Source organism: Triticum urartu, chromosome 2 (assembly GCF_003073215.2).
Source record: "Triticum urartu cultivar G1812 chromosome 2, Tu2.1, whole genome shotgun sequence".
Taxonomy (NCBI): Eukaryota; Viridiplantae; Streptophyta; class Magnoliopsida; order Poales; family Poaceae; genus Triticum; species Triticum urartu.
The window spans coordinates 559,309,369-559,328,433 of NC_053023.1; the positions used below are offsets into that span (position 1 = coordinate 559,309,369).

The 19,065-nt window shown below is 53.1% G+C and overlaps 1 protein-coding gene across 1 annotated transcript; it reads right to left on the bottom strand.

Annotated features, from left to right (window-relative positions):
- Positions 1 to 16,782: 16,782 nt before the first annotated feature.
- On the bottom strand, positions 16,783 to 18,059 carry LOC125533647 (glutathione transferase GST 23-like). Its single transcript, XM_048697023.1, has 2 exons — positions 17,586 to 18,059; positions 16,783 to 17,503 (listed from the first exon to the last, which is right to left on the bottom strand). The coding sequence occupies exons 1-2, from the start codon at positions 17,937 to 17,939 to the stop codon at positions 17,033 to 17,035; spliced, it is 825 nt and encodes a 274-aa protein (XP_048552980.1). The 5' UTR covers positions 17,940 to 18,059; the 3' UTR covers positions 16,783 to 17,032.
- Between the last annotated feature and the right edge of the window lie 1,006 nt (positions 18,060 to 19,065).

The window sequence follows — 19,065 nt, forward strand, 5'->3', positions numbered from 1 at the left end:
GTTGACGAGAGGCATAAGCAATCACTCTGCGCTCCTGCATTAGGACACAGCCTAATCCTTGATGGGAAGCGTCGCAGTAAATGACGAAGTCCTTCTTAGTATCAGGTGGTGCAAGCACGGGGGCAGAAGTCAACTTGTCTTTGAGTGCCTGGAAACTTTCCTGACACTTGTCTATCCATTCGAACTTGACACCCTTATGCAACAGATTAGTCAGAGGCCTGGCAATCTTGGAGAAGTTCTCGACGAATCGACGGCAATAGCTGGCGAGACCGAGAAAACTTCGGACTTGCTTGACATTCTTCGGAGGAGTCCAATCGAGAATAGCCTGAACTCGTTCAGGGTTGACGGCAATACCATCCTTGGAGATGACATGCCCAAGATAGGTTACTTCGGGGAGCCAGAATTCACACTTGGAATACTTAGCATATAGTTGATGCTCTCGAAGCTTTTCCAGCACAAGACGAAGATGTTCAGCATGTTCTTCCTTCGTTCTTGGAAAATACAAGGATATCGTCCAGATAAACCACGACGAACTTGTCGAGGTAATCCATGAATATATAGTTCATCAGACGAGAGAAGGTGGCTGGAGCATTCGTTAAGCCGAATGACATGACGGTGTACTCGTATGATCCATACCGAGTCACGAAGGCGGTTTTTGGGATGTCCTCTTCACGAACACGGATCTGGTGGTAACCCAACCTCAAGTCGAGTTTGGAGAACACTGATGAGCCAGCCAGTTGATCATAAAGATCATTGATCCGAGGAAGAGGGTATTTATTCTGAATGGTAGCTTGGTTTATAGGACGGTAGTCTTGGACTAATCGGTTTGTCCCATCCTTTTTCTTAACAAAGAGAGAAGGTGCTCCCCAAGGAGAGCAACTTGGGCGAATGAAACCTTTGACAAGAGATTTGTCGATTTCCTCCTTAAGCTCAATGAGTTCATGCGGCGGCATCTTGTAGGGTCGTTTAGCTATAGGGTAGTGCCGGGTTTCAAGTCGATGACGAATTCGACAGCTCTAGCAGGGGGAATCCCTGGAAGTTCTTCTGGGAAGACATCTTGGAATTCGCGAACGACGGGAATGTTTTCAATGCCCTCGAGTGGTGCAGCGTTCAACGCGTTCAAGGCATAAAGTTGTGCCTCGGCGTTCTGAGCTAGATGAGCTTGGTAAGCTATTATTTCGTCAGAAGGGTGTAGCAGATGGACGACCTTAGTGGCGCAAACTATAGAAGCAGTATGCGCTTTCAACCAATCCATTCCCAGAATGAGGTCGATGCTACAGGACTTCAGTACGATGGGAGAGGCAAGGAATTCCAGTCCTTCAATTTCAACGGGAACATCGTGACTAACCATAGAGGTTTGACACTGGCCCGCAGGAGTGTGTACCACAATCGCAGTGTTCATCTCTTCGTATTTAATGCCATGCATGAATGCAAACTCAGCTGATATGAATGAATGCGATGCTCCCGTATCAAATAAAACAGATGCTAGTATTGAATTTACAAGGAGTATACCCATCACGGTAGCAGGCTGGTCTAGAACTTCATTGAGATCAACATGGTTGGCATGAACACGACCATAAGACTTGGCACTGTTGTTGCGAGGCTGGTTGCTTCCACGGCCAGCTGTGAGGAGGGCCAGTTGATTCTGATTCTGATTGCAATCCCTAGCACAGTGACCTGGCTGACCACACTTGTAGCAGAGACCATTATTGGGAGTGGGAACAGGAGTTTGTGGTGGTGGAGCTGGAAGTCTTGGCTGCCTAGTTGGAGGAGCAGGCAGACGAGGTGCAGCATAGGTCTGCCTTGGGGCAGGTGCATTTGGCTGGTACATACTGTTGGGAATCCATATCTTACGCTTCTGTGAAGACGGGCCCGAAGATGAGCCCGTGTCACGGTTGCGCCTGTGAGAGCCTTGGTATTCCTGTAGACCAGTTTCGACATTGATGGCCTTGTTCACCAAAGTGGCGAAATCAGCAAAGTCATGCACTAGAAGTGCGAGCTTGATGTCAGCTTGAAGGCCATCACGGAACTTCTCCTGTCTGCGTGCATCAGTGGAAATGTCTTCTTCAGCATAGCGGGACAAGTCAAGAAACTCCCGCTGGTAAGCTTGCACAATTTTGTTGCCTTGGGTGAGGTTGCGGAACTCACGCTTCTTCCGGTCCATGACTCCCTGAGGAATGAAGCGAGCACGGAAGGCAGCTTGGAAGTCTGGCCAGGTGATGATTGTTCCAGCTGGCAGAGTACGCCTGTGCCTGTCCCACCATTGAGCTGCGGGTCCCTTCAGGAAGAAGGAAGCAAAGGTGACATAGCTGGCAGGGGCTACATCAGCAGACTCCATCTCATAGGTGATGTCACGGAGCCAGTCATCAGCATCCAGAGGCTGAGTTGAGCTGCGGTACATAGTTGGGTTCAGGCGCATGAAATCCTGCAGAGTTACTGGGGTTGGCTGCTGGTTCATATTGGGGCGAGGAAACTGAGCCATAATATTCTCCATGAAATGACGATTCAGCTCAAACTGTTGCATCATCCCAGCCATGTACTCAGGCGGTGGTGGGGCGTTGCCACCACGACCACGACCACCTGGTCTAACCATCCTGCTAATATTTAACAGGGGTAGTTCAGCATTGAGAAATTTGCAAAAACAAGAATCATTCATGATGAAACATGCACAACGAAAGCAGCACAATAGATACTACATAGTAGTCGGCATATCTTACAAAAGAGATCATGCATAGAGTTCGTTACACAGTGTTCAGTACATAGGCTAAGACATCATAGGCGGCACACAGGCTCGCGGAGAATGCATCTAACCCTAATAAGCAAGTCTACGTTAGTCCCATGCAGTACTGCGGAGGTAGGTGTAGCCCGACAGCTGGTAGTGACGCGAAGGGAAGACCTCCACGCGAGTAGCCTGGGGTCCGCGGATACTCTGGTGCGGAACCCGATGCGCAGGTGGCAGGAGAGGACCAAGTGCAGGAGAGTAGCCTCCCACATCTGGCCAGCCGACGCCCTGGGGCATCACGGTCCGGCCAGGGTAGATCGCAGAACGCGACAGATCACCAGAGCGGACAGAGGGGTGCAGCAGCGTCAGAGCACGATACAGGTGCTGACGGGTGGTGTACAACTCGTGGCGAAGAGCTCGGTTAGCTCTATCCAGCCCATCAGCATGCAGAACCAGGTTCTGATGGTAGAAGGGTTCTCGGGTGACAGTGGAGTAGGCAACAGTGTAGTATCCCTCCGCACCAACATCGGATGCGATAGCAATGTGCCTGAAGGGGGAGGTGTCCAACTCCTGATACTCTCCACGAAGACGTGTTAGAGCAGCATAAGCAGCATCGTGGACCGCCATATCGATAGTCACTCCAACACCATGAGCAGTGTGCAGCACGGTAGTGGAGTCATACTCCCGAGAGTAGAGGTGGACGATGGCACGGTACTGCTCCTGGTTGAAGTCCTGATACTCCTCATAGGCGGTGTACTCAGGGTGCCAGCGATAACCCAGATAGGTCATCATCTCAACTAACACAGCAGGTGATCCTGAGGCACCAATGGCCGTCGTGTGGCGCACGACCTGCCTCGTGGGTTCCATCTGAAAACAAAGATGTTTTTCACAGGAGTCAAATGACAATGTGGATAATGTTCAAGTACTACTCTAAAGAATAACTAGGGCTTATCCAACTTTGGGGTGAACGTGGCCACGGGATCCTAGTGTTAGAGTTAGTAAAATCGTTTAACCCGAGTAGGAGAGAGTCCAGTGTCCCAGAGTAAGGATCGAGGAGTAAAAGATCCTAATACCACCCAATGGCGACGTGGGCCCGTAAGGCACACAGCCATGTTAGTAAAAGTTTTGTAATGTATAGACTCAACTTCGGCCAAGGAGTGTGGAAGGGGGATTCCTACAGGCAGTCGCCTCTGGTACCAACTTGTGACGCCCCCGATTTAATCGTACACTAATCATACACGCAAACGTGTACGATCAAGATCAGGGACTCACGGGAAGATAACACAACTCTACAAGTTTACCTTAAGAAGGCTAGCACAAACTGGGATACAGATCGAAAGAGGCGCAGGCCTCCTGCCTGGGATCCTCCTAACTACTCCTGGTCGTCGTCAGCGGGCATCACGTAGTAGTAGGCACCTCCGGTGTAGTAGGAGTCATCGTCGAAGGTGGCGTCTGGCTCCTGGGCTCCAACATGTGGTTGCGACAACCAGGTAGAAGGGATAGGGGGAAAAGAGGGAGAAAGCAACCGTGAGTACTCATCCAAAGTACTCGCAAGCAAGGAGCTACACTACATATGCATGGGTAAATGTGTAAAGGGCCATATCGGTGGACTGAACTGCAGAAAGCCAGAATAAGAGGGGGGTAGCTAGTCCTTTCGAAGACTACGCTTCTGGCAGCCTCCGTCTTGCAGCATGTAGAAGGGAGTAGACTGAAGTCCTCCAAGTATCATCGCATAGCATAATCCTAACCGATGATCCTCCCCTCGTCGCCCTGTGAGAGAGCGATCATCGGTTGTATCTGGCACTTTGAAGGGTGTGTTTTATTAAGTATCCGGTTCTAGTTGTCATAAGGTCAAGGTACAACTCCAAGTCGTCCTATTACCGAAGATCACGGCTATTCGAATAGATTAACTTCCCTGCAGGGGTGCACCACATTCCCCAACACGCTTGATCCCATTTGGCCGGACACACTTTTTGGGGTCATGCCCGGCCGCGAAAGATCAACACGTCGCAGCCCCACCTAGGCACAACAGAGAGGTCAGCACGCCGGTCTAAACCTAAGCGCACAGGGGTCTGGGCCCATCGCCCTTAGCACACCTGCACGTTGCGAACGCGGCCGGAAGCAGAACTAGCCCCCTTAATACAAGAGCAGGCTTACGTTCCAATTCGGCGCGCGCCGCTCAGTCGCTGACGTCACGAAGGCTTCGGCTGATACCACGACGCCGGGATACCCATAACTACTCCCGCGTAGATGGTTAGTGCGTATAAGCCAGATGGCCAGACTCAGATCAAATACCCAAATCTCGTTTAGCGTATTAAGTATCCGCGAACGCTGACCAGGGCCAGGCCCACCTCTCTCCTAGGTGGTCTAAACCTGCCCTGTCGCTCCGCCTCAAAGATCCACTCGCGGGTGCTCCTACGAGTCGACCCGTCTTTAATCACCACATGTATCAAGTATAAAGTACATAGTATAAACCCGCCATCACCTCCTGAGTGATCACGGCCCGATAGTATAGCACAGCAGACGGACAAGAATGTAGGGCCACAGATGGAAATACTAGCATCCTATACTAAGCAAGTAGGATTGCAGGTAAAGGTATCAACAGTAGTAGCAAGGACAGGCTATGCATCAGGATAGGAATAACGAAAACAGTAACATGCTACACTACTCTAATGCAAGCAGTATAGAGGAGAGTAGGCGATATCTGGTGATCAAAGGGGGGGCTTGCTTGGTTGCTCTGGCAAGAGAGAGGGGTCGTCAACTCCGTAGTCGTACTGTGTAGCAGCGGCGTCGGTCTCGGTGTCTAGCGAGAGAAGAGGGGGAAGAAACAATAAATATAATGCAAGCATATGCATGACGATGCATGACATGACAAGTAACGGCGTTAGAGGTGCCCTAACGCGGTAGTAGGTGATACCGGTGAAGGGGGATGACATCCGGGAAAGTATCCCCGGTGTTTCGCGTTTTCGGGCAGAGGAGCCGGAGGGGGAAAGTTGCGTGTTCACTATGCTAGGGATGCGTGATGAACGAACAGGCCGCGTATCCAGATTCGTCTCGTCGTTCTAAGCAACTTTCATGTATAAAACTTTTTCATCTGAGTTACGGATTAAAAGATATGATTTTCTAAAGATTTTATTAATTTTTGAAATTTAATTAATTATTTAAATTAATTCGAAAAACAGATTAATGACATCAGCATGATGTCATGCTGACATCAGCAGTCAACAGGGTTGACTTGGTCAACCTGACCAGTGGGTCCAGTGACCCACCTGTCATACACTGTTTAGGTTAATTAGAGATTAGTTAATTTAAACATAATTAATTAACTTAATTAATTCACTAATTAATTAACTTAATTAATTATTAATTTTATTAATTCATTTTTTATATAAAACGTTCTAGGGCCGGGCCCCACATGTCTGTGGCCCATCGGGGCATAGGGGGCGCGGGCGAGCGGGTGCGGGCGCTCGCCCGAACGGGGCGCGGGCAAGGCCGTGGCCGGCGATGGCCACCGGAGCGGCGGCGCGGCACCGGCAAGGGGAAGCAGGGGCGAGGCCAGGTGCAGTGGTGGCCGGCGGAGAGGCGGGGCCGCAAGGGCCACCGCAGGCGCGGCGGGCGCTAGGGAGGCGCAGCGGCAGCAGCGGTGCACGGCCACGGCGGGGCTCGCGCGGTCGCGGTCGAGGGATAGGGGAGAGGGAGGAGCAGGGCGGCGCGCGCGCGTGCACGCGGTGGCCAGGGACGACAAGCGGCGGCGCTTCGGGTGGAGGACGCGGGCCTCCAAGCGGCGCCGCGGTGCAGTGGCCGGAGTCGGGCGGCGGGTGCAGCGAGCAGGAGGGCGCGGGGCCGTGGGCGGGCACTGGCCGGTCGGGAACGTGGCGCGGGCGCGGCCAGAGGTCGCCGGGCGCGGGCCAGGTGAGGGGGAGAGAAGGAGAGGCCAGGGGCGACTGGGCTGCAGCGGGGTTGTGCCGGGGCGCACGGGCGCGCGCGAGGTTGAGCGGGCGCGGCCGGGGCCTGGTGGTCGCGAGCGTGTGGTCGGGCGTGCGCACGCGGGAGGAGCACGACCGCGTCGACGGGGACGAGGGGGAGGAAGAGGCCGGGGGCCTCACCGGGTGCCTGTAGGGACTGGGGCAGCGGGGGTCGAGGTGGAGAGATGGGGACGGTGCGGCGAAGAGGATGCAGGCCGGCGAGGGGGGGTGGCGAGCTCCGGGCGTCGGCGGGCGACGGCAACCTCCTCCGATCCCGATCCAATCGGGGGAGAGGGGGGGAGATATTTTGTGCGGGGGGGATTGTGGGGTGTCGGTGGAGTGGGGCGAGGTGGTGAGTGGATAAGGGGGAGTGGGGGGGAGGCCGGTTGGGCCTACGGCCGAATGGGCCGGCCTGCTGGGCCGAAGCCCAGTGGGGGGCCTCCTCTTTCTTTTTTTTTCTTTTCTGTTGTTTTTTTCCCCTTTGTATTTTCTTTTACTATTTCTTTTCTGTTTTAATTCATTCAAAAGCAGTTAGGCATTTTATAAAAATGTTGTTTACTTCACCATAATTACCGATGCAATAATAGACATAGCCCGAACATTTTATTTTTAATATTTGAAAACTTTTATTGTCGACTTTTAAATTTAAGTTTGAATTTGACACGGTTTCGAATTATCCCGAGATTAGTAACAGTAATCGCAGATGTCATGGCATCATTAGGAGAGTTTTACTGTAGCCAAATTATCCGGGCGTTACAGGGAGGCTAGGTATTTAAACCTTAGGACACACGGTCCCGGACACCCAGTCCTGAACACGCAGCTCAGGACACCCAGTCCTCACCGTATTCCCCTTGAGCTAAGGTCACACAGACCTCGCCCAATCACTCTGGTAAGTCTTCAAGGTAGACTCCCAAACCTTCACAGACTTCGTTCACCGGCAATCCACAATGTCTCTTGGATGCTCAGAACGCGACGCCTAACCAGCTGGAGGATGCACAGTCCTCAAGTGTAATAAGTTTTCAGATCACACAGACAAGAAGACTTAAGTGATGCCCAATTCTCTCTGGCTCTGGGTGGTTAGGGATTTATCCTCGCAAGGAATTCTCTCTCAAAGGCTTCGAGGTGGGTTGCTCTCAAACGACAAAAGCCGTACTCTCAATCTGAGCAGCCAACCGTTTATGGTTGTGGGGGGTGGGCTATTTATAGCCACTTGGCAACCCGACCTGATTTGTCCGAAATGACCCTGGGTCACTCAGGAACTGACACGTGTTCCAACGGTCAGATTTCAAACTCACAGGGCAACTTTACTTGGGCTACAAGCAAAGCTGACTTGTCCGACTCTAGACAAGATTCGCTCTCATAGTCTTCACTCGAAGACATAGGTTTTTGTTTAGGCATCACTTCAGTCATTCTGACTGGTTCTCTTGGACCCCACTTAACAGTACGGTGGTTCCTATGACTCAACACAAAAGAAAAAGAACTACGAAAGATCTAAGTCTTCGAGCTCCATAGGCTTCATGTGGTGTCTTCTCTTGTCATAGTCTTCAATGTGAATATTTTCATTTACCACCGTTGACTTCAATGTCTTCATACATTTTTAGGGGTCCTCTCTGGTAGGAAAACCGAATCAATGAGGGACTTCTACCTGTGTTATCCTGCAATTCTCACAAACACATTAGTCCCTCAACTAGGTTTGTCGTCAACACTCCAAAACCAACTAGGGGTGGCACTAGATGCACTTACACTATGCCCTTTTTGGTGTCTCGCTGCCAAAGGGGGAGAGAGTGTAGGGATTTGCTTCTTGTGTCGTGCTTTGAGTCGTCTTGTGTTTTCTTGTGTGTTCCTTCTTTGGTTTGGTTTGGTGTGAGACCTAAGTCCTATTCATATGGTGTAAGACATATGCTCCCTATCGCTACCTTATTACTTATGTCATTTCAGAGTACTGTAGTTTATTGTGAGATGCATGCTTGTCCTGTTTACTCACTTCTCTCATATATTTTGTGCTTAGTATTGTTGGACTATAAAATATAGGGGGAGTGTTAATCCGAATGTGTGTGTCGTGCCTTCTCTAGGTGCACACATTCTGGGGGAGCCCGTCTATATTTTGTAGTTCTTAGTTTTCTTCGTTTCATCTCTTTTCCTTGCGCAAATCCCTAGTTGTCATTAATCCACCAAAAAGGGGGAGATTGTTACGGCATATCTCTCTCAAGGTAGTTTTGGTGATTGATGACAACATGTTTGCGGACTAATCTTGTGCGTTGAATTATTCATAGATTCTCCCCTGGCACGAGACGCTTTCTTCCTCTCGGAGTGTATTTCAAGATGGTGTAGCTCTTTCGTTTCTTTCTCGGTGGACTAGTTGCGTAGACGGCACCGTACTATCAAGAGGGGGTCCGCTGGGGTTTTGCTTGGGTGGAATCATCACATACACATCAGCTTCTCACCCTCCGAGCTTTTCCTGTCCATTGAAGAGATCTCTCCTATCTTCCTTGTTCTGTCTAGGTCTAAGCGGCAGTACCGCGCACCCAGCGGTAGTACCGCTGAGAAGCCACAAGCGGCAGTACCGCTTCGCAGCGGTAGTACTGCCGTGGCTCCACAACAGTAGTACCGCTAGGGGCCTGGCACCTCCGCCTGGTCCTCAGCTTCCTTGAGAGATCCCTTCTCCCTCTCTCTCGCGCCCCAGCGGTAGTACCGCATTGCCTGCGGTACTACGGCCGAAGGGTCACAAGCGGCAGTACCGCTCCACAGCGGTACTACCGCCCTTGACCCCTCTGCCATAGTACCGCTGGGTAGTATGGCTCCTACCGCCTCGATTCGAGAGGTCTTTTTCTCGTGTCGGGTTTTGCGGCACTAGTCACGGTTGTAGTGGCGGTAGTACCGTTCCAGGAGCGGTAGTACCGCCCTACCACCACGGTAGTACCGCATTTGGGTCCGTTTCCTACTAAGTCTCCTCAGCGCGGCAGTACCGCTGGTTGGTGCGGCAGTACCGTCGCCTGGCGGTAGTACCGCTGGTTGGTGCGGCAGTACCGTCGCCTGGCGGTAGTACCACCCCCTCTCAGCGGTAGTACCACCCTGTGCGGGGCTGGTTGGTGGGGGGCAACGGGATTGTTGCCCCCACTATAAAAGGGAGTCCCCTTCCTCCTTCTCACCTACCTCTTCCTCCTCCAAGCTCCATTCATTGCTCAAGCTCCATTAAATACTCCAAGCTTCATTTCCGCCCGATCTATCTCTCTAGCCAATCAAATTTGTTGATTTGCTCGGGAGTGGTTGAGAAGGCCCCGATCTACACTTCCACCAAGGGATTTTTGATTCCCCCACTCATCCCTAGCGGATCTTGTTACTCTTGGGTGTTTGAGCATCCTAGACGGTTGAGGTCACCTTGGAGCCATATTCCATTGTGGTGAAGCTTCGTGGTCTTGTTGGGAGCCTCCGATTAAGTTGTGGAGATTGCCCCAACCTTGTTTGTAAAGGTTCGGTCGCCGCCTTCAAGGCCACCAATAGTGGAATCACGGCATCTCGCATTGTGTGAGGGCGTGAGGAGAATACGGTGGCCCTAGTGGCTTCTTGGGGAGCATTGTGCCTCCACACCGCTCCAACGGAGACGTACTTCCCCTCAAAAGGAAGGAACTTCGGTAACACATCCTCGTCTCCACCGGATCCACTCTTGGTTATCTCTTACCTTTACTTGTGCAAGCTCTCTATTGTTTCTACCCTTGCTTGCTTGTATGCTTGTTGTTATTGCATCATATAGGTTGCCCACCTAGTTGCACATCTAGACAACCTACTTTGATGCAAAGTTTAATTTGGTAAGGAAAAGCTAAAAATTGGTAGTTGCCTATTCACCCCCCTCTAGTCAACCATATCGATCCTTTCAAAGATGATCTTTTCACTTATTTATTTATGCGCCCCCAGATGCTTTTTCCCGCGTCTTTTTCGCAGAAGGGGCATGCACTTTAGGGCATGCCTCCCAGGGAAAGGAACCCCTAACGGAACTATTTTCCCTGGAAGATGTTTCTTACTAACCATGTAATATAACATAACTAATCGGGCACTTGTCTATTCATGCACTAATGACCCCTACGCCTGGTCTCCATGCATTCCCCGGTTCTTATATAACCGCATGGGAATTCGGACACACTTCGGACCGTCAGGTCCCGAGGCTGAAGCGAAAAGGTCGGCCATGACAAACGATCTACAATCCGGCTAGAAGGCATTATAAATGTCAATTAAATTACATAGTCATTCTGACTGATTGTATTCCTCTTCAATACCATCTAACAGGCTGTCTAATTTACAGTCCTGTTGGGAATACTTTGCGGCCAATTCTACTTGGCCGTATACTAAGCTTACAACGATCTCCTTCCCATCGGGCCCCACAGGACCGACCTCGGCCATGTGGTTGGGGTCAGCCTTTGTGTACCGCGTCTTCACCATGGCCCAGGCCTCCCTAGCGCCTTGACGGCAGGCCGATATCTTCCACAATCGGAAGCGCCGTCGTGCTCCCTTTAGCTTCTCCGCAAGCTCTCCAAAACCTTCGGGCATGGAGATGGATGGCCACAAGGCCTGGGCGACGCCTTGCATCGCCTGCCGAACTCGCTCGAGCAGTTGCGAGAGCTCGGGAAAAAGGTCACCCGTAGAACCGGGCATCTCCTCTGCAGGACGACCTGTTAGCACACCTACAGACATTACTCTGTTAGTCGACTTCCCCGCCGAACTTTTTTTCAAAGGTTCGTTCAAGCACTTACTAAATATGCCGCGCCGAAGCCGCTGATTCTCCTTAACGGAGTCTGACAGCTGGGCACGAACATCTTTCAGGTCGACGCCCAGCTTGGTGTTGGCATCTTAGAGATCGTTCTTCTCCCGCCTCACCTTTGTCAGCACCTTCTCACCAGCCTTCAGCTGGCATAGGAGTTGTTGCCTTTCCGGATTCAATCCGGCGCCATCTGCAATTTCATTTGTCAGATTCACACCCATGACGTGCTTCGCAAAATACTTATCTTTCGAAGCGTATATTACTAGAGGGGGTCTCCTTGGGCTCCCCTGCCGCGGCTAGTGCGGCCTCAAGTTGGGCTTTGCACTCTTCCAGCTCCTGGGACAGTAGGGAATTCTTTTCTGTAAGAACTTGCATAACAAATGATCCTTAAATCATTTATTCTAACTGTTTCAAGTCTCGGGGGCTATTGGTATATATATATATATAATTACCAAAATTTTCTTACCCGTATGTCTTTTACATATTGCTCCGTGGCTCTGGCTAGACCATTTTGAGCGGCACGGAGGTACGCATCTCCCGAATTGAAGGCATCTAATGCCTCTTGGGAGAAACAAGCGTCGCGAAGAATTGCCCGGCGACGCCTGTGGTTCATGGCACTCTCCACCTCAGAGTTGGTGGCAGACAACCTGTCCACATCCTCTGTCGGAGGAGCGTCCGGTGCACGCCTTGTGTTCGCCTCCGCCTCCGGACCAGGCTTTGGAGCCTGGCTGGTGGAGGCGCGATTGGCAGCCTCTCCGGATATAGTCTGGCGAGATATCTTTGTCCTGAAGAGAGCACGAGTGTTAATATGCCTTGAAGGTATAACACCTGAGATGAGGGGGCGCGCCATACCTTTGCGCTGACGCCTCGGTCCGGACTGCACCTCTTTTCTGCCCACGGGGCCCTGCGGCACCCCGTTGGCTTATCGCTGCAGGTTCGGCCTCCCGTCTCAAAAACCTCCCCTGCAAAGCTCGGTTGTAATCAGGAAACTGAAAACACGAGAGGGCGGATCCCTATTCGGGGTACTGGGACTTCGATCTCAGTTACCTGGGAGGCCGGGATTAGCCCTGGGTAATCGGCCGTAATGGCCAGCAAGGCGTTGTCCTTGCTCAATTGATGGAACACTCCATCAATCAGCTCCACAGATAAGTTCGGATCCTCTTGAGAGGCCGGGTCGAGGGACCGTCCTAGGTCCTCGGGTTGTGGAGGAGGGCTGTTTATTTCTTTAACAGCCTGGCGCAGTTCCTGCGTTGAAGTCGTTAGAATGAATATTTAACAATGGGAATATAAAACGGATGGGCAAGTAAATGTGACCGCTTACCCAGCTTGGGGGATTGTACATAGAAAATCCACCCTGTGGGTCGACGCGAAGAAATTCCTCCTCTTCTCCCTTGTACAAAGCGGACAAGGTCTTTGTTAGAGCCGCAACCAAATCCGGCCCCTTACAGCCGTAGCGGGTGGCGTCGTCCTCCCCGTTGAAGTCCCACATGGGGTGGCCTCTATACTGTAGCGGCTGCACCCCTCGCATGATGCATGCGGCCATGACCCAGATCATGGTCAGTCCAGAATGAGCTAACAATCTTATCCGGCCCATCAGGTAAAGAACGTCCTTGTCACTTTCCCTCTGAGGGCTCCGTGGACGCCAACTTAGGCGCTTCTTTAGTGGAGCATTGTCGAACTCATGGAGGCCGATCCGGACAGGATCCGGCAGCGGGACGTCCTCTATGTAAAACCATTCCGAAGGCCAGTCCTCGGACGCCTTCTTTGGGGTTCCGGATAGATATCCGATCCCGGCGATGCGCCACACTTCGGCTCCGCCCACTTGATATATTGACCCCTTCTGAGAACGGGGCACAAGGCAGAATAGCTCTTTCCATAGCCCGAAATGAGCCTCAACACCCAAAAACAGCTCGCAGAGGGCTACGAAGCCCGCGATATGCAATACGGAGGCAGGCATAAGATTGTGTAGCTGGAGGCCATAGAACTCCAGGAGCCCCCGGAGAAACAGATGGATTGGAAATCCGAGCCCTCTAAATAAGGGACAAGGCATACCCACTCTCCTTTGGAGGGATTAGGGACACTCTCCGCTTGCTCTCCACCGTTATAGATGGCAAGACCGGCTCGAACCGGGACCATATAGGCCGGGGGGAGAAATCCCTTGGTCTGGAGCGTCACTAGCTCGCTATGCAGGATGGAGCATCTCTCCCCATATCCAGGCTGAGGGCTGGAAGGGCGAAAGGAGGAGTTGCGACGGCTGGCCATGGTGGAATGGACCTTTGTCGGATGCGCTCTGATGAACACTCGCGAAGGGGAGAAGGTGTGGTTTGAATCTAAATCCTCATCCCCTTAAATGGGCGGCTCATTTACGCGGCTAGGGGTGTGGATGTAAAAACGCTCAGACTTTTCATATTCGTTTGACACGTGGGAGATGGCCATTATTGGGCGTAGAAGCCAAGGAGCGCAACATTTACAAGAAATCAGACTTTATTCAACAGGTACACGGAATTTGGAGGAGAACCCGCCTTGCAATGCCGAAGACAATCTGCGCGCCGGACTCATCGTCATTGAAGCCTGATTCGGGGGCTACTGAGGGAGTCCTGGATTAGGGGGTGTTCGGATAGCCGGACTATACCTTCAGCCGGACTCCTGAACTATGAAGATACAAGATTGAAGACTTCGTCCCGTGTCCGGAAGGGGCTTTCCTTGGCGTGGAAGGCAAGCTTGGCGATACGGATAGGTAGATCTCCTACCATTGTAACCGACTCTATGTAACCCTCACCCTCTCCGGTGTCTATATAAACCGGAGGGTTTTAGTCCGTAGGACACAACAATCATACCATAGGCTAGCTTCTAGGGTTTAGCCTCTCCGATCTCGTGGTAGATCTACTCTTGTACTACCCATATCATCAATATTAATCAAGCAGGACGTAGGGTTTTACCTCCATCAAGAGGGCCCGAACCTGGGTAAAACTTCGTGTCCCTTGCCTCCTGTTACCATCCGGCCTAGACGCACAGATCTGGACCCCTACCCGAGATCCGCCGGTTTTGACACCGACAGCGGCGATCCCTCCGGCGCAAGGCAAGGATGGTGGTGTGGCAGCAACCAACGCGTTCCGGTGTCAAGCAGAGGAGGAGGAGGGGGGGTGCTTCACCCAGGCATTCTGGCGCCAAGCGGAGGGGGCCGGCGGCACAATGCTCCCTCCAGTGCTAGAGGAGGAGGGTGGCGGGGTGGTCGCCCTGGTCGGCTCGGGTGGCTCCGACAACACATCTTCAATCTTCTCCTCTCCGGCGACGGCTAGGCCGACGAATGTCATTTCAAATGGGGTAGCACCGTTGGATGCGCTGCGCGTGTCCGTGTGTCCGTTTGGCGACCCAAGCGAACACAAAAAAGGATTATTTTGTGTTGGTTTGGGTCTCTTGGTTGGAGTTGCCCTAATGTTGTGACTGACTGGTTAATTTTCCAGCAGACGTAGAAGACATAGAGAGCTACAGTACAAACGCAAAGTGCGGAGCACGAGCGTACCGAAAGAGCCCTAGCAGTAGCTTCCGTTGCGATCGGGCAGTACGCGCGTACGTACGTGCTCCATCAATCCGCCAACTGGAGTAGATGCAAAGCGATGAATACTCCGCCCGCCCGTCCGTCCATCCGTCCGTCGTGGCCTGGCGTCAGTGATCAATCAACGCCGGGCGTCAGGGCGGGGGTTAAATGCGGACGTGCGCGCGGCATGATTCCGAACTGGCCCGGATCCCGGCAAGAATAATGAGCGCACTGTGCACCACTAATACTCCTACTACTCTAGTATCCGGCCTCTGGCCGTAGCGAGGACGCACGCACCCGCCGTTCACGTGGGCGACGTCGACGCGCACGGGCGCGGCCGCCGGAGGTCGCCACGACGCGCCAGTGGATCCGCCTCCGCCACCTGACACCGCTTTATTTACTCCCTAGGCTCCCACTCTGCCGAGTTTTAAAAAAGGTCAGAGCTAGGCGATCTCCCCGTGGCCACACGATCGGCACCGCTTCGGATCCTCTCTCGCTGTCCCGGCTCTTATTTCTAGCCAGGAGCTCTGCGGCGGTGCTCGGCCTCTGAGCTCTGCGTGCCCGCCAGCGCCCATATCGGTGTGCGTATGAAATCTGCAGGCTGCAGCGCCCGCGGTGGACGAAATTAAATCACAGAATAAACTGTCCGTAAAACTATTCCACACAGCTAACTTTTTTATGTGACGCCCGACATCAAGACGTCACATTACAATGTACAACATCTCACAGATAACAGATAGACGCTACACGCCTAGCCAGCGTTGCATCCCAGACTGCCTAAAAATTGCTAAGTCATTGAGCAGAGCCTAAGAGCTAGGCGCTGCACTGTATAGTGTGGCGCCTAGCTCTCAGGCACTGTACTAGTGGTTGCACTATAAAATGAAACAACCACTAGTGCAACGCCTAGAAACTAGCTCTCAGGCGCTGCACACTGACTTAGTAATTTTCGGATCACACGGGTGCGACGCTGGCCAGGCGTGTAGCGCCTACCTGTGAGGTTGCACGGTGTAGTGTTGCGCCTTCGTGTCAAGCGTCACACAAAAAGGTCAACCTTGTGAAATAGTTTCACGGACAGTTCATTCTATAATTTGATTTCGTCCATAGGTCAAATTTGTCAATTTTGCCGCCCGCGGTAGGAATTATTTGTCCCCATGCACTCTTTTGGTTCATTGCCGTCAGCGCCGGCGCGCTCTGCCAGCCGCTGCAAAACGAGATTATTGGGTTTCTTGGATTTGTTTTGGAGATAAGTTTCTTTGATCGTGTTTTGTGATAGGGATTAACTGAAACCATCAAGCGGAAGTTGTCAAGTTGGGCACGATGATGGCATGATGCAGCATCTGGGTGCAGGGCATGAAGTTAATGGCCGGTGTGGATGAGCAGCAGGGTTCATGACAAACGCACGCACTGATAATGAATTCTCAATAGTAGAGAAGTTTACACTTTGCAGAAGCAGGTATTGATAAAATCAGTAGCATTAAATGGTTACCACGCCGCTGGACCCCCATCCTGACCCACGTTTAACCGCAGCATTTTGGGGCAGAACTAACATAAATCAACTTGGGCCGGACTGGTACTCCACTCCCTCTTGGCATCAATATAGTGCTATAGTGAACTTGTGAGGTGAAAACCGTTGCTAAACTGTGATACCAGTCCGCCAGAGTTACCCGCAGTTAAAAGAAACTGTAATGCGCACTACCCACTCGTTGGTAGGAGGAACACAGCGTCAGCTTCTCGCTCATGTGGCCGTTGAATCCAACGAAAATGCCAGTCTCACACACGTGCATTATGTCTAAACAAGCAAAGCTAGGAAGCAAACGCATAAGATTCCCAGTTACAAACACACAACGCATAACAAAGAGTGGAAGAGAAGAGAAAGAAATCAACGACACCTAGCCAGACTGCGCCACTAACTATAGTGGTAGCAGCGCAATTCTTGGCGCCTCGCCACATGCTCGGCACCGCACAACACGGGAAACTATACTAGCTAGTAGCTACGACGACGACGTCCGACCGACACAAACCACAGTTCAGCGCGTGCACGGCCTGCGGTCATATCATATGTCCACGGCGATGTCGGCCGTGGTGGCGGCCGGGGGTGCCGCGGCGGGCGGAGCGGCGGTGGGGGCGTCGGCCGAGGCTGCGCCAGCGCCGGCGCCGGCGGCCATGGCGACCAGCATCTGGCGGAGGCCGCGCGCGTACTCGAGCAGGCGGTCGATGGAGGGGATGGTCTCCCTCACCTCGTCCTGCGCCTCGAAGTCGCGCAGCCAGGCGTGGAAGAGCGGGAACGCCTCGGCGTCCACCAGCTGCACGCCGGTGACCTCCTCGAAGACGGCCAGCCAGTAGGAGCCGCAGCCCAGGACGACGTCCAGGAAGCCGACCTCGTCGCCGCCGAAGAAGCGCCGGCCCTTGAACGCCCCCTCCCGCAGCTCCGCCTCGATCAGCACCAGGTTCTCGTGCACGTGCCGCACCGCCGCCTCCTGCTCCTCCCCCGTGGACGCGAACACCGCCCCCACCGCCGGCCCAAGCTGCATTCCACAGAAACAGGTCAGCCATGTTCCACGGGCGTCAGAGAATCATCACGAGCACCGCGTGCGCGTGTATGCATACCTTGTCGTCGCCGAAGTGGCACCAGAAGCGAGCGACGGCGCGGTCGAAGGCGTCGGCGGGGAGGAGCTGGCGGGAGGCCGGGAAGGCGTCGTCGAGGTACTGGAGGATGATGACGGACTCGGCGAGGGAGCGGCCGTCGTGGACGAGCACGGGGACCTTCTTGTAGACGGGGTTGAGGCGCAGCAGCGCGTCGCTCTTATTGCCGAGGTCCTCCTCCGCGTACTCGAAGGCGAGCCCCTTGAGCCGCATGGCCAGCTGCACGCGGTGCGTGTACGAGCTCGCCCACGACCCGAACAGCTTCAGCTGCAGCTGCGCCGCCGCGCCAGCGTCAACGTTCTCCGCCGCCTTCTCCATGGCCGGCTACGTGAAAGTAAGGAAGGAAGGACTCCGGTCGATCTTAGGATGCTCGGATGATGTTTGTATTGTTGCTTGCAGTGGAGTGGAGTGGAGTGAGATTCTTTTTGGTGTGTGGCTTGGAGCTAGGGTGGGAGAGGGTTTATATAGAGCGGGAGGGTGGTAGGTGGGCCCCACACGTAAGTGAGGTGGTCGGGTGGGCCCGGGATGTCAGCTGGATGGGGTTTAGCGCGCCGGAGAAGGACGGTGTGTGTGGGTGGAGACGGCGAGGGGCGGTGGGCCGGGGAGGCTTCCCCGGCAAGGTACACAGAGCGGTGCTGGCTGGCTCGTAGTCGTCGTCGACTTTCTACTCACTGAGAAGTGTGAACCTGCTTACTGCTTAGTAATTACAGTGCTTTACTTTTACTGTAGTGATTTGTTTATCCGGTCGGTGAAAAGAAGTTGTCACGGGGAGGATCATGGCGAGCTGGACCAGCGGTGCGACAGTCACAACAGAGAAGTCTCCGCTAGCTTTTGCCTCGCAGCTCTGGTGGATTTGCGTCTGCATTACCGAGTCAAAAGCAGGCGCGTTGATCGAGAGCTCTCGACTTGCTCCCCAATACTGCTCGCTGGCTTGCGGCACAATCCGGCCAGGTCGGTAGTCTGGCCTCCGTGGAGAGAATGGTGGGGAGAGTTGAACTTTCACGGCGTGATGATCACTGTGCAATGCACTGCATCAAGATGGTGAAATATGAGAGATGATAGTGTAGACAAAGCCAGCAGGTCGTGAGAAAGCCTGGTCAAAGCGTGTTTACATAAGATAAGAAAACCCGAGCCTTGGTCGATGCGCCCTGGCTAATACTATGTTTGCGACCAAACCGGAAAGGGATCTCGCGGTGCGTTTGACTGAAGACCACCTGCGCTCTAGAACTAGCCCGGCCGGCCGGCAAGAAGCATTTATTGTCCCGCCGGGATGCATCTCTACCGTCGTTCGTACTTCGTAGTCACAGTTCTCTTCTGTTTAACCAAAAAAAAATTGTAACCCGACGCGCCATGCTTTTGCCGATGGTTTCATTGTGCGAGGACTGTGCGTACACAGCGCGGAGGGGACCTGACCTGACCGTGGCATGGGCGATGGCAAAAGAGA